The sequence below is a fragment of the Gallus gallus genome, chromosome 3 (genome assembly GCF_016699485.2).
Source record: "Gallus gallus isolate bGalGal1 chromosome 3, bGalGal1.mat.broiler.GRCg7b, whole genome shotgun sequence".
Classification (NCBI taxonomy): domain Eukaryota; kingdom Metazoa; phylum Chordata; class Aves; order Galliformes; family Phasianidae; genus Gallus; species Gallus gallus.
The window spans coordinates 9355960-9371583 of NC_052534.1; the positions used below are offsets into that span (position 1 = coordinate 9355960).

Sequence of the window (15624 nt, forward strand, 5' to 3'; positions counted from 1 at the left end):
GGGTAATGGTCTTAAACTGAGACAGGGGTGGTTTAGGTTGGATACTAGGAGGAAGTTTTTCACCCAGAGGGTGGTGACGCACTGAACAGGTTGCCCAAGGAGGCTGTGGATGCCCCATCCCTGGAGGCATTCAAGGCCAGGCTGGATGTGGCTCTGGGCAGCCTGGTCTGCTGGTTGGCGACCCTGCACATAGCAGGGGTATGAAACTACATGATCACTGTGGTCCTTTTCAACCCTGGCCATTCTATGTTTCTGTGATTCTAATTCAGTCAGACTTTTCATGCCTGTTTTTTATGACTGTTTCAGGTTGATCTTTTGAATGGGAAGATTTGCTAAACTTGTTCAACTCTTCTAAGATTGATACTAGGAAAAATAAGTAACTTCGGCAATGCTTTAAATAAGCAACAGGAGCACATGGCTGTAAGTTGCACCATCCCATCATCTTTGCAGTTTGCCCTCTCAATGAGAAGTCTGACAAAAGAAAATCCTGTGAAGGAAGAAATGCTCTTCACTGTCCTCCTGAAAAATCCACTCATCTCCTGGCCATGTGTACAACACATCACATACAGATGCGCAGCAGAATTTATTTTGCAATCATTCCTTTCCCAACAAAATGATTTCGATCTGCTGGAAGGGAAGTGCATTAGAAATCACAAAACTAGAGTACAAGTCTTATCTTTCCTATTGACTGTAGCATGTATTGGCCAACTGTAGGAGTCGGCCAACTGTGAGACTGTAAACCCAACATTTAAAGGTAGGTGAGCATCAATACTCTTTTGTTGCAGAGCTAAGAGGTTGTATAAGATAACCTTTGACAGAGCTGGGAATGGACATGACTTTCAGACATTTTATCAAACTGCTTCTCTGCACCGCGTTGTTCCATTGCCTGGCTGGCACCAGTGCTCCTTCTGCAGACCAGAGAGCATGGGATGGCCTCTTCCTGCAGCTCCTCTTTCCCCAGCCCTTCTAAGCCCCTCCAGCAAGAGCTGTCTTCTGCCTCTTCCTGGCAGAGCCACAGCTCGCCAGCTCAGCTGGGGGGCATCATCTTTGGGATGCAAGAGTGCTGCGCTGAGGGCGGGTGCCAGGCAGCAGCCATCATCCATTGCCCTACACCGATAACGCTTAGAGCCTTGCTGACAGAAGCTGATACGCACCACAGGTAAATTCAATGTGCATGAAAGGACTCTTGTTCTTCTTCAGCACAGAGCATAAAGGCATACTGTCAGACAAATTAATTTCTGATAGCTTTCTTTTCAACAGCATTGAGCTGTTATTTTTCCTGGGCTTTGCCAGAACTTCCGATTTATCTGTTGTTCCCCTAAACAGACAGATTTGCTAGTTTGGATGATACAGGATCTTTTGCTAGAAAGAAAGAGGCTGAGATGCCCTCACCAGCCTTTTGCTGTTGTTGTGTATGTCCTTGCTGAGCTCCAGAGCTCTGGGTAGAGATGGAAGGAAAGCGTACCTGTGGTGACTGATCAAGTTTGTTTTTTTTATTGTAGCTCTGTGGAGCTGTAAAAGCATTCACTTATCCTGGTTAATAAGATTCCCAAAACTATTCAGAGAAAGAAATCTGAATGTCCCTTCCCAGGCTGTGGAGGAAAAACAGCTGACTAGCTGAACCTCCTCCTTCAGCTGGGACTCACTGAGCAGTCTCCCACAGGGACAAATGCTGGGTAAGGCTGTTTGTACTCCACCAGCCAAACACTGCCACAATCTGGCAGAATGAGCCATACAGCCCACCTTTAGTGAGTTCCAACTTGTTTCTTCCTAACTATGCATTTGACCACTCACACCCTAAGTCATCTTGGAGATATCCAAGGTCAGGCTTGACAGGGCTTTGAGCAATCTGATCAAGCTGTAGGTGTCCCTGTTCGTTGCTGGGGTGTTGGACTAGATAACCTTAAAGGGTCCCTTCCAACTCAAATGATTTTATGGTTAATACCAGGATGGAGGAGCTGAAGTCCCAGTCTGTGCTTTGGAGATCAACTCTCTATGTAAGCAGAGAGAGCGCTACAGGAGTTAGTCAATATTTGCTTATTGTGACTTCAATGCATGCAGTGTTAGAAGTGTACAAGGAGATTAACAAAGACTTAAAGTAATACACTCTGTTGAAATAATGTATAACACTCTTAAATACATGTGAATTGATTCAGACATACCAAAGAGCTCTTTCTGAGCCTGGAATTACATAGTTTGGACATGGCTGAGATTGTAAAAATAGGAGTAGGCAATTTTACAATCAGTTTTACAACATAGAATCATAGAATCATAGAATTGCTTAGGTTGGAAAAGACCTTCAAGATCATCAAATCCAACCCCCTGCTAAAGTGGGTACTCTTCAATAGGTTGCAAAGGTCAGCATCTAGTTGGGTCTGGAATACCTCCATAGAAGGAGGCTGCACAACCTCTCTGGGCAAGCTGTTGCAGTGCTCAGTCATCCTTACTGTAAAGAAGTTCTTCTGCATGTTAGTATGGAACTTCCTATGTTCAAGTTTTAGGAGGTATCTTTGTTGTATCATTATGCTCTGCTGAGAAGAGCCTGGCCTCATCTGTTACGCATACCTAAAGGGAGGCAAAATATCAATCAGATTCCCCCTCAGTCTTCTTTTCTCTGGGCTGAACAGCCCCAGATCTCTCAGCCTTTCCCAGTAAGGGAGATGCCCCAGGGCCTTTATCATCTTTGTGGCCTCAGCTGCACTCCTCCTAGGAGATCCCTGTCTTTCTTGAACTGGGGAGCCCAGAACTGGACACAGTTCAAGAGAGGCAGGTTTTCCCTGCAGTGTCTCCAGCACCAGGACCAAAGCCTACAAATGCTTGTCCGCTTGTGTGTCCTTGCATAGATAAGGTTCATGGGATCATTTTCATTAACTATAACTTTGCTAATCATAAGCCCTCTCCAGGACTAAGGCCATATCACTGTTGCCATTAGGCCCTAAAGTCTTGTTGTATGGTGTTTGGGATTCTGGTGTTACAAATTTTCTTCGTCTGGTAGGAGCTTGGGTTTGCATAATAGATTGTCTTGTCACATATGCAAGGTAATTTATAGAATCACTAAGGTTGGAAAAAGCCTCTAATATCATCATGTGCAACTGTCCTCCTACTACCAATGTCGCCCATTAACCCACGTCCCTCAGTGCCAGATCCCCATGGTTCTTGAGCACCTTCAGGGATGGTGACTCCACTGCCTCCCTGGGCACCCTGTGCCACTGCATCACTGCCCTTTTGGAGAAAAAATGTTTCCTAACACCCAACCTGAACCTTCTCTGATGCAACCTGAGGCCATTGCCTCTCATCCTATCGCTGTCACCTGGGAGAAGAGGCTGACCCCCTCCTCCCATCAGGCAGTTGTAGAGAGCAATAAGGTCTCCCTGCGTCTCCTCTTCCCCAGACTGAACAATCCCAGTTCCCTCAGCTGCTCCCCATCACACTCATGCTCCAGACCCCTCACAGCTTCTCTGGACACATGCCAGGGCCTCGATGTCTTTCTTGTAGCGAGGATCCCAACACTGAACACAGCACTTGAGGTGCAGCCTCACCAGAGCTGAGTACAGAGGACTGTCACACCCATGGTGAAGTTCAGATCTTGGTGAGGATTTGTTCGGATGTGATCTGTGCTGGCCTGTGCCTCGTTAATGCCCCCACTCCAAGGCAGCATACCTCTGTTCCTAACAGGCAGTGTGGATGACTGATGGTGTAGATCCAAAGTTAACTAGGCGTTCTCTTTAAAGGCGACATATGATATTGTATTTGGACAAAGAGGAATTTCCTGCCTAATCTTTGGAGACAGCTGTATTACATTTTTATGATTTCTCTGGTATTTATGCAGAGTTATTGAAATACAGTTGAAAGGCTTAAATTCTTTTCCAGTATGGTATTCTGATTGCATGTCCAACTACTCAGATTCTAATAACCAGGATCTCAGATTAAAAAAAAATAAAAGAAAGGCATGGGCTCCACAACTGTAACTCCTCGACCCCTCCATCTCTGCAGTGGCAATTTCTTTAGGTGCCTCCAGGAACCTCCATCTGCAGATGAACTTGCTCCATCTCAGATTTTCTGCCAGTGCTCTTGGAAAAGGGTCTTTCTGTTCAGATTCTGCTTTTGTGGAGAAAGAGACTTTCTCACTGTGCTGCCGTATGTATCTGAAATGGTTTTTTGCAAATCCCAGCCATGGGTTGCTTGCTTATCTTGTCTAACGCTTGTCTGAAGGCCCTCTCCCTTTCAGCTGTCTCCACAGAGTGCTGTTGGCAGGCTGTGTAACAAGCAATTAGGTGATGAATAAAGTATATGTTACGTGCTCAAAGGTAAAAAGAATTTCAGAGAAGACAAAAAGAAGTTATTACAAAGAGGAAAAAGCCAACAGTTCCAGAAAATCAAGGTCAGTATTCCTGAAGGGCATCTTAAATTAAATCAGCAGCTGAATTATTTGGTAAGAAATGTGGTATTTATTTAAAAACAAACGAACAAACAAAAAGACAACAAACAGAGAAAGAAACTCTTAACCTCATTAATGCTGCAGGATGTCCTAAGCAAGCATAATTTTACTTTGCAAAAAGGCAAGGGAGACCACACAGGAAGGGTATTGAAGAACTGGAAAAGGTACAGAAGACACAAAGCAAGATGGAAGGATCGAAAGCTGTTATTTATGGACAAAGCACAGCCTGCTCTTCCCTTCCCTTCCCTTCCCTTCCCTTCCCTTCCCTTCCCTTCCCTTCCCTTCCCTTCCCTTCCCTTCCCTTCCCTTCCCTTCCCTTCCCAGGGAGAAATTGAGGCTACAATGAGGGCACAACTCTAAAGGATACCAAAAGCTGGATGACAAAACTCATTAACTCATTCAGACCATTTACGAGCCAGTCAACATAAGACTGACTGGAAATAATACTGGGAAATATTCCCTGAAGAAATCAGTTCTAAACCAGTGTTTTATGTGGCAGAATAAGGAAATGCTGTCTGCAATGTGTGGGTCTCCACCATCAACACCCCATCTTTCATCTTGGCTCCAAGGGCTGAACTGCTGCAACATGGCTTCTGCATTTCAGGAATGTGACTCCTGTCCTTGACCTCGTCTGCAGATAAATACGTTGTCTCCCTTACTGCTGAGTGGTTTTGGAAGAATTTCAGCCAGATAGAGGTGGGTTAAAGGAATTACAGGTGAGGATGTTTTTCATCCTCCCTTTTGGAAGCAGACTCTTGGCTTTACCTACAGGATCTTGGGCTGGGCATGAGCACCCAGCACCTCTGGGATGGTGCAGTGAAGCTGTTTGCAAAGGCTGTGACATGAAGCTGTCACCCAGGAATGGGCTTTTGAGGCACCTCTTCTGGACAGAGCACAGCAGGGTCTCACCACATAGCTGCTGTGGGCTGAAGTCAAGCAGGAGAAACACTACCCAGGTCAGCAGGTTGGGAGGTGAGTACCAGGCTGGCCTGTTGGCCCCTGTACATGCCAGAGTGTTAACAAGTCCAACACAGCACATCCTGACTCTCTGCTGTTAAGGCAAAATCCAACTTGTGATATTTTTATACCTAGTGCTACTTCCTCAAGAGCAACGCAGAACACGTTGCTTAAGTCATATACTTTCACTACAGGCTACAATAGCAACAGGACTAATTCTGCCATGAGGGAGTCACCCTTTCTCAGGTGCCACTCTCAAAGTCAAGCTTTCATTGCACAGAGAAAATGGAGTATTCCACCTTCACCTCCCCCTAAAAAAGAGTTTTAACCAGTAGTTAGCAGAGGGAACATTCGAAACATTTTCCCCTCCAATAGGGAATGGCTGTTAGTGTCATCAGCCGGTGTGAAAAGACAGCTCAGTGAAGAAGAGAGGATTAAAAAACTGCTCCCATTGCTGCATACATTTTGTGATGTGGTGAAACAAAGCAAAGAGCCATCAGGCTAGTCTGCTGCAACAGAACCCAGTGAGCATCACTTATTGCAGAATTGACTTTTAAGGCACTGCAAATCAGTCAGCAACACATTCAGGACCAGGAGGACGGCGCTTTGCTGAGATCTGGGGAAGTCTGTGCAAATTCTCCACTACCTTTGGGATCAAACTTCTGAAGGGATCCAGAAAGATAAGGAAGCTTAAGATGTAGCAGGTGGAGGCACGACCCATTGCCTCAAAAAGCTGAATGCTCTCACCAATTTGATATAATCCAATTAGTCAATTTCCTCGGTGACATTTCTGCAGGCTCATGTACAGAAGGACGGGGAAACAGATTTATAACGATAGCTATTTCTAGCAAAGGTCATTTCTTTCCTGGTGAACAACCCGTCCTTAGTCATTCTGATGAAGAGGTGTTGAAGGAGAAGGGAGAGGCCGTATAGCTTTCCAGATTAACAGGGAATAACTTAAGCAGAGCATAGCTAATCTTTCTACGTGGACCAGGAGGTCTGAAACCTTCTAACATCAGGATGAAGTCAGGGAACGGGAACCAAAATGGTGGGGAAAACAACAAACAGGATTTGTGGTGAGTTTGTGCAAGAGGCTGGATATCTTACTGTCGGCAGAGGGGGAGACCAAGAGCACAAGCATGTCTTTTGGGATAGCAGGAGCGTCCTCGGTGGGAGCAGCTGCTTCTAGGAAGCAGGTCAGGCTGCTATGGGGACTCTCTCATCACCCACCGGCATCCCAACCCCGGCGCCATTTCCAGGTGCCAGCGACGAGGGCGTGCACAAATAGACACAAATACAGCTCCACAGAGATCTCGCCGCACAAATGACGTGTGTTTAATTAACACAGGGCACTGCCCGCTCATCACGCGGCTGTGTTCCTGCTCGCAGCACGGCGGGAAGCACGGCCGTGTGGGTCTGCAGCCCGGCGTAACTCGAAGCTGAAAGCGATGAGGGAAATGGAACGTGTTAATAAATAATGCCGGCTGAAGCTCAAGTCACCGGGCAGCCGGCAGCGCTGCGCCTCACACAGCACGCACGGCGCCCGCCCTCGCTCGGATGGAGGAAAAGAAGCTCGAGGCGCTGCACGCCCGGCCTCGTTTCCCACACCCCGAACAGCTGATCGGCTCTTAAAAAGGGGCACGTCTGCGTCAAGCGTGCGGGAATTACTCTGTGTGCGGAACAGGGCAGGAAATCTGCCACACGCGCTCGAAGCCGCCGAGGTGCGAGGAAGGCCGAGCCGCGGCCACGCCTGCCAGGAGGGCACGCCTGACGGGACGGGACGGCCCGGCCCGCGGGAGCCGCAGCCCGCCGCCGCGCGGCCACGCCCCTCCCTGACAGCCCGCTCCTCGCCCCGCGCCCACCTTTCTGCTTTGGGAGGCGCCACCGCCAATCGCCGCACGTTCTCGTGCCGACGGGCGGCCGAGCGCGCCTATCGAATGGGCATCCCTAACACTCGACCCCGCCTACTCCCCCGCACTGTAGCCAATCAGAAAAGAGATTGACGTGAGGGGGAGAGCTCGGGAGAGGAGGTGTTGCGAGCGCCGTCTCCCTTCACTGCTTCGCTCTCCCCGTTGCGCGAGGGTCTCCCCCTCCGGCCCGCAGGTGATTGACGCCGAGCGGCGACCAATGGTTCACGCGGGGCGCGCGGTTCAGCCAATGGGACGGCGGGGGCGGGCCGCTCCTGGCCGGGGGGCGGCGGGCCGGGCCGGGCCGGGCTGAGGCGAGACGCGGCGCAGCGCCGGCAGGAGGGCGATGGTGGCGGCGTGAGGCGCGGCGGGACCCGCGCGGGCTGCCCGGCCGGCGGGGCGTGGTGCGGCCGGAGGCGACGCGCGCCCGGCGCTCGCCGCGGGAAGACGGGGGACGGCCGCGGGGCGCCGCCGCGGCGATGGGCAGCGGCGGGGCCGCCTCTCGGCTCGCCGCGCGGTGCCAGCGCCCGCCCCGGGGAACGCCGTGAGGAGCGGGTGCAGGTGAGCGCCGCGCCCCCGGGAGCCGCCCCGCGCCTTCCCCGCCCGCGCCCCACCGCCCCTCGCGCGCTCCTCGCCGGTGGCGTTTTAATTTTTAAACCCCAACGGCTGCCGGCCGACGGCTGCGGGGGGCGCGGGGCTGACGGCGGCCGGGCGGGGGGTGGCGGGGAAGCGGGGCCCCGGCGGGCTGCAGGTGAGCGCCGCCGCCAGGTGCAGCGCCCCGCGCCGCCGGGCTCCTCCGCCTCCCGTCCGCCGCCTCCTCCGGCCCGGGATGGAGGGCGACCTGCGGGCAGCGGGGCAGCCGGGCCGCCCCGCCCTCCCTCGTCGTTCCCCGACCCGGGCGGTTCGGCGGTAGCGCTCCCCCTCCCTGCCCGGAACGAGGCGCGGGGTGCGCGCGTGATGGGGGACAACTGTTAGAGCTTTTGTCGTCGGCGCGGAGACAAAGAAGGCGTCTCCCCGCGTCCCGCCTCGCTTCCAGGGGTGCCGCCGGGCCCCGCTGCCCCGCTGCCGGCCGCCGCCGCGGTGATGGTGCCGCTAGAAGGACGCGTTGATACGCCCCCAAACAGCCTCGCGGTTTGCATTCCTAAAATTGCTGCAGCGGTATAAATATATGTATTTATTCGGGGTGACGGGATGGGGTCCGTCGGTGTGGTTTGTGGCCGTTGCGTGGAGCGTTCCGGGCTGGGAGCGATGGCAGCGTGCCGTCTGCTAACCTGCCTCCTCCCCGGCCTTTTTGTCTCCCAGTCCTGCAGTCTCCCCGCCATCCGCTGTGTGAGGAATGATGACGGTTCCATGAGAGAACTTCCTCGCGTCTTTCGCCCTCTCCGCAGCTCCTATTGCCTGCTGCTCCCGGACAGTGATGAGCCGTTCAGCTGCGCTGGGGTTTCTACCGTGAAGAAAGGAGAGGTGGAATATGAGTTGTAGACGTTCTCTCGAGCTTCTTGTGCGTTGTCTTTCCTGCATCTGTATATAAACCTGCTAGTATTGAGCACGCACGCTCTTACGCCTACGTTGCTGTTCCTGCACCTGTGCCACAGGACTGGTGTTTCTCGCCATCATGGCTTCAGTTTGGAAAAGACTGCAGCGTGTTGGGAAACATGCCTCCAAGTTCCAGTTTGTGGCCTCTTACCAGGAGCTGATGGTGGAGTGCACCAAAAAATGGTAAGAAGTGGCTCGCGCTGCTGCCCAAATGCGGAGTGAGTTCTTGATGCTGAAATGGAAGGATGTTGCTCGTTGCGTGTTGTTTGGAGTGGGCATGGCCTTGCTTTCCTCACTTGCCCATAGTAGAAGCAGCTGTGTGGGGTGCTCGTCTCCCTGGAGCACAGTGCTGCATCTTGGACCTGTTGGTTCTGTTCCGTGTTGTGATTTTCTTTGCTGGCTTTATTATGTGGGACAGTGCATTTATGAGCTCGGCACGTGTAGCTTAGTGAGTTTCTTTTTTTTTTTTTTGCTATTCATTTATCTATGTTGTATGTATTTTCCAAGGGTCCTTTTCTGACCTGCAGCTTGCTCTTGGGGCTGGTTGTCCCCTGCTGACGCTGCCCTTAGCTGACTGAGGCATTTGGGATCAGCCCTGAGCGTGGCGTTGTCGTCATCCGCTTTTGATTTTGACTCCTTTACCTGAGGATGTCTCGTCTCTCCTCCTTCCTTTCCATCTTCTTAAGAAAAGAGATGAGAGATGGGTCCCTGGGAATTGGCTGAAGGTATTTGGTTGGTTGGACAGGAATTTCGTGCAGTAGCGGTCCAGTTGGATGGCTTTGGAGCTGACTAGACAGCAGTTATGTTAATTGTGTGGGTCTGGCACAGGCCCGTCTTGCTTCCTGTGCAAAATGAACTTAAGTGCATCTGATGAGGAAGACTGGAAACAGCTTTTACAGTCTGCTAGCAAACATCTCCGTTATACAAATACTGGAATGCTTTTATACCTTTGGAGTATTGATGTTGTAATTCCTCACATTAGCATGAGCCTGTAGTAGCAGGGCATGGAGAAAGTACTTTGCAGTCCTTGCGGACAGAGATGTTCAAACTGCCCTGAGACAATCTGCAGCCTCCTTCTAATACTCACTTCGTCCTGTTGGCAAGGCTGGCCCTTGCATTGGCTGCCTTTGCTGGTTATGAGTAATTGCCTCTACAGATTCAAACTCTATCTCTCGGAGTTGGGAATGTCAGTCAGATGTGCTGGAAGGCTGCTTGCTGCTCTGCCTTAAAGGAGCTCCGCTGGCTTAGTTGTTTGTTTATTTCTAACAAACTACCTGCTAGCCCAAAGTATCTCCAAAGATGATCAAGAAACAGAATCATTTTGGAATTTGAACTTTCTTTCACTGAACAAACTTATGAATAAAAATATTGTAATGGTTGAAGGAAGCTGTCACAATCATCCCAGGTGACCAACCGTCCAGTTCAGGCCCAGGAGTTCTCCTTGGTAATTGTACCAGGTTTATTTCAGTATTTGTGTGTGTAACATTTAATGGCTTTTTCACCTTCTATTTATCCTTTACACCAACTCACCTCTTTTGGCTCTCATTTTCCCTTTCACTCCTTCCTTGTGAGTGTGCAGAACACTTCAGTACTGAAGTATGAATGTTCAGATTGGATCTGCAACCTCGTTACACCCAAGAATAAGTGACACACAAGTTCTCCTGTCAGCAATCGTGTTATTTTGGAACAAGAAGTTAATTGTTTCTATCATAGATGACCACCTAGCAGTATGCCAGCACGCTGAGTGGTGATACTGCCTTTCAAAACCTCAAACGTGCAGCTGACTTATATTTTAGAAGTTGTCCATCTGAGTCTTTGCTTTCCATTCTTTGATGTAATGTGCCGGGTTGGTGCTTGCATTGGTTGTGAGGAAAGAGAGGTATGGTGGTGAAATGTGGATGAATTCTAGGAAAAAATAAAAAAAACAATGGGGAAGAATCATTCACACCATCATTTGATTGCAGGCTTTCTGTTCTGCTTCCTCTTATTTGGAGAGCCTTCACAAAAATGTTCCTTAAGCATGTGAGTTCCAAGGGAGAAATGAACTCCATATGCTCTTTGCACTGAAAGCAGTGCTAACTTGTATTAAGCATCAGAGTGGTCGTCTGTCTTTGTAGCTCCACACTGTAAGTGTATTTGGATCGAAATGTGGTAAGCACTAAGTTATTTTAATGTACTGGCATTTGAACAATGCAGTGTTTCTGCAGGAAAAGAATGCTCCATTGAGAATTTAAAATAAATGACAATGCAGTCATAAACACAGTTGAACTGAGATGCGTTTGTGTGTGAGGCTGTGCAGGGCCGGGCCGGGCTGCGTGCTCCGAGCTGCTCTCTGCTGCTGGGGTTCTGCTTATCTGACTTTGGGAAATGACTCTTCCATTTGAAGCTGCCCATGCACACTTTGCAGCCTCAGGTGGGTTTCTGGGAGGCCGTCATGCTTTTTGGCTCCCCTGAACCTGTGCTGACTCAGAATGGTTTTGCATAGTGTCCGAAACAGCTCAGAAACGTGTAATGCTGGCAGGTCGCTGCCACTCTGCTGTTGTTGCTCCAGTCTTTAAAAGGATCACCTCCAGGAACAGCAGCATTTCTCCTGCATAGGCTAACAATCCCTGCTGCCTCTTGCTTCTGACCCTTGTTGGCAGCTCATCTCAGGTGATTGCTTTGCACTGGTAGTGTTTGGGGGGACAGATTGTGATGGGCTGCCCGGTGTTGTCACTGTTTCATTAGAAAAGCTTCATTTCCAGGTAATTAGCAGGGCCAAGTTGCATCTGTGGCATTCTGGCTGCTCCCTCTGACCCAGCCCTAATTATCGTGGCAGCTCAGCGCCTTTGTAAAATCGAGCAGTTAGTTCATATAGGGCCTTTCGCTTCATATGGATAAATAAATGCAGCCCGGGTCTCTAATGTGGATTAGTGAGCCCTGCCAGTGTGAAAATGGAATGCATTGCATTAATCGTATAAGCAGTTGATTTTTGGAAAGGAGCTTGCTTGGTGGTGCTGGAGTGTGTCATCCTCTGCTTACCCTTGGGATGAGCCGGGGCTGCATGGGATTTTGCAGCCAGCATGGCAGTCCTGGCTTGGAGGAGCAGAGTGTGGAAGGGAAGCGTTCACGTAGGCCTGTCCTCAGTGCAGATCCCTTGAGAGGAAAAAGAACCGCCACCAAAAGATCCCCGAACCAGAAATTAGTTTTGTGCATGAACGCATACAGGGAGGTGCATTTGAAAACCGGGCAGCACGTGCAGCTCTGTGCTGTCCTAGCAGCCTGCTGCAGGGGGATGTGGGTGCAGGGCAGGTGTCACGCTGCGGCTCCTGCAGGAGCTGTTCCAGTGCTTGGAGCTGCAGCTGTGGTGGCAGCGTTACGGGGCTGCTGGATCAGCCCTGTCTAGTTGAACTCATGGGCTCTTTGGGGGTGGGGTGGCTTTCGTGTTTCCTCATTTCTCTGTATGGGTGTCCTGCGAGTCAGGGCTTCAACAGGATCTTCCACGTGTAGTGTGGCCTCATTTCTGAGTTCTTAATACGTGCTTGTCCACCACATGTTTTTGGGAGCAGGAAAGCCACTTACCTGGATGCAGGTGCTGCTTCATCTACGTGAATTGCTTTGCTTTTAAATCATGCTTCAACATACACGGAGCTGCGGTGCTCTCAGAGGGTTCAAACTCACTTAGATGCTGCTTTAACTGAAGGCAGGCTGCACGTTCACTAAGTAAGTCACCTATTTTTGTATCAAGTCGGTATGCTCTGAAGTAGGTTCTATATTTTCAAATACATAGCTTTCTCTATTGCAAATGAAGTAATGCTTCATTTTTTTTTTTCCTAAAGACTTTGGCCATCTGTTTCCCTCTTCTATTGTAGTTTCATAACTGGATGCTGCAGGAATTTCAACATTTGGCGTGCACTGTGCATGGGAGAGAGAGGAGCTTTTTGAGATTCCTCAGTTCACACCAGCCTGCCTGCCTTCTGCTCCCTGCTTTCCTGCTGCGGGCACCGGGAGCTCCGCAGTTAGCAGCCAATGCAGGCTGCCTGCTCGGGGTCATTGCCTCGCTTTGCATAGCTGTTGAGTTTTGTGAGCACCTCAGTAGTGCTGGTCATTACTAAGCGTAGTCACATGGAAACGTGTGGCAGAAAGAGATGCACTGCAGAGGAGTTTAGGAGCTTGGAATTGTGTTTCCTGAGACCTGTGTTTCTGTCGTGGCCTTGCTCTTGTGAGTTCTTAATGGGATTTGCACTGGCCATGTGAGCGTACCTGACAAGTACACCGTGTGCACAGAAAGCATCAGGCACTTCCTCTTGGCTTTTATAGCTTTTCTCCTCAAGTAACACATACTCAGTCCTCACGCTGTTGATTTAGATCTCTAATTCCGTGCTAAATAATCCCCATCTGCAAATACGTTTCATTGTTTTCTTAATTTGTATCCATTTTGCTCTGAGGACTTTCTGAGGGGTTAAATTGTATATCAAGCTTATTCTTTCCAAGTGATTCTTTTCCAAATTCTCACCACCAGCTGTGCTGGAGGTCAGTCGTGTCCCTTTCTTCCTGCAGACAATTAGAACACACGTACTTTCCCTATGCAAATGCAGTTCTCTGCCAGCTCGCATCTCTCTCAGCACCCAGAAGAAAATCTTTCATTTGAGAAATGCAGATTTCCTTTGAAGTGTCTGCCTCACTCCTACCTCACCAAGCTGGCCAGCAAACCCCTTTTATATCCCTATGTCAGTGCCGTGGACTACAAATGAGGGATATCGCATCTAAATTGTTGGTTACATTTTGTGCAGTGAGGACATCTTTAATAGGAAGGCTATGAGTATATGTAAATCCTTTCCTGCTATACTTCTCCTGTTGTTAATGCTGCATATTTACACCTATCTGCAGCAGCCCTGTGGCAGGGTTGGCAGCCCTGTGTGCAGCTCCTAATAGGTTACATTGGTTGAACCAGACATGAAGTTTTCTCTTAATGTGGAAGGAGCCAACCTTATGATAAATACTTCTGCAGAGTTTTATTTGTCTTTGAGAGACAGAATTCTTTCCAGCAGTTCCATGACTTAGTTTACCATCCTAGTAATAACAAAAATAACTGTCTGAAGCAAAAGAGATAAGGTTAGAGCCAAGCGTAGACAAATCCATCCTAATGGCCTGCCATTCATTCACTTAAAGGGATGAGGATGGCTCCTCGAATAAAGAAAGTACCCTGCCTTGGAGTTCTAACATAGCTTTATATTTGAGAGGGAAGCTGTGTGTATGTGTGTGTGTGTGCACTTAGTGAACTTCTTTGCAGAGCTGTACAAACAAACAAAAGCTGGCTGTGTTCCTGCAGCACTGTAGCACGCACACAGTAAGGTACGTGCGCTGTTCCTTTGTACCCGGTGGACTGGAGCTGGAATGAAGATTTATTTTTCTCAGGATTGGATCACTGTGAATACTCTTTTGAGCTCTTTCAGTGCGACGAGGTTAAATAAAATGAAATATTATGACATTGTGTCGGCCTCAGCTGAGCTGAATCTTCGGTCTCAGGCCGTATAGTGCCAGTCTGTTACTTCAATTAGTTTTTAATTGGTTGGAGAGAGCTGAAACCCCTTTCATAGCATGGAGTGAATAAGGAGAGGAGGAGGAGGCTGATAAGGTTGACTAAATATGAGGAAACTATTACAAAACAAATCCTTCAGTTCCCCCAGAGAAAGCATTCTGCATGGGTGGCTCAATGGGAATGAGGCTGTGTGCTTCCTTTGGAGGGCTCTCCCAGCTCCCTGCACGCGGACAGCATGCGCTGCGTGGTGTCCCAGCGCTGCTCCATGGTGTGGTGCTGGCCCTGCAGGCAGCTCTGGGTGCCCCATGGTGAGCTCCAAAACACAGCAACTCTTCAGCTGAGCTTCTGTTCTCTGAGAGATGCACACAGCAAATAAAGCAGGACTTGTTTTCTTCCTCTTGTCCTTATTTGACTAATGTATTTCTGTGTGCAGTTCGTGTAAGTGCATCAGAGCCTCTTGGCTGCAAGGCTCCGTGTTTTGGCAGTTGAGGTGTGGGATACTTGTGGCTTTTGGCACGTAAAAGGCATTGCTGGGACTTGGGAGCTGTGGGTGAGGCTTGTGCTAACACTAGCAGAAATGCAGCTATGGATGGTGGTGGCTAGGGCTGTGCCTCAGAAGGCTTTCTGGGGCTGGGAGTAGCTCTGAGATGTCCCAGTTCTTTATTGTTATTGTGGGTCCTTTTTTATTTCTACTTCACTGTTGTCTTATTTGAGACTTTTGAGGGTTACTGTGAAGCTAAGGCCAGGCTCTGCAGCTGCTTTGCTGTCTCTGTGGCTATGTATTAATTTCAGCATAAACTGGCTGTGCGTTGTGGTGCCTGTTCTGCCTGATGCCTGAAGACTGTGGCCTCCTTGGCCATCTTGTGCTTCCACATAGAATCACAGAGTGGCCTGGGTTGAAAAGGACCACAACGGCCATATAGTTTCAACCCCCCTGCTGTGTGCAGGGTCACCACCCACTAGACCAGGCTGCCCAGAGGCACATCCACCCTGGCCTTAAATACATCCAGTGTCCATAAACTGACTTTCCCCTCCCAGCTACCCTTGGGAAGATGTTTGCGTAGCCGGTACTGTTAATATCAAAAGCTGTATTAAACAGAGAAATTGGAGAATGTGGACCTTTGAATGCAGTTGGCAGCACATGGTACACGGCCACTCGGCATGCATTGTGAACTTCCTTTACTTTCAATGACTGCTTGTTAAGTAAGCTCTGAATCCCTTTGTTTGTGGCAGTACGTAAGGAGGAGATTTAAAAAAGCAAAAAA

At 49.5% G+C, this 15624-nt stretch overlaps 1 protein-coding gene across 15 annotated transcripts in view; it reads left to right on the forward strand.

The window, feature by feature from the left end:
• The first annotated feature begins 7396 nt into the window (after positions 1-7396).
• Positions 7397-15624, forward strand: part of EHBP1 (EH domain binding protein 1) — a 195532-nt gene continuing 187304 nt past the window's right edge. For 10 of the 15 annotated variants that reach the window (XM_015278098.4, XM_046939158.1, XM_046939161.1 and 7 more), the window contains exons 1-2: positions 7397-7498; positions 8605-9021. In XM_015278098.4, coding sequence (XP_015133584.2) covers positions 8918-9021 — 104 coding nt within the window. In that variant the 5' untranslated portion in view covers positions 7397-7498; positions 8605-8917. The other 5 variants (XM_015278099.4, XM_040698588.2, XM_046939156.1 and 2 more) reach the window with 3 other exon arrangements.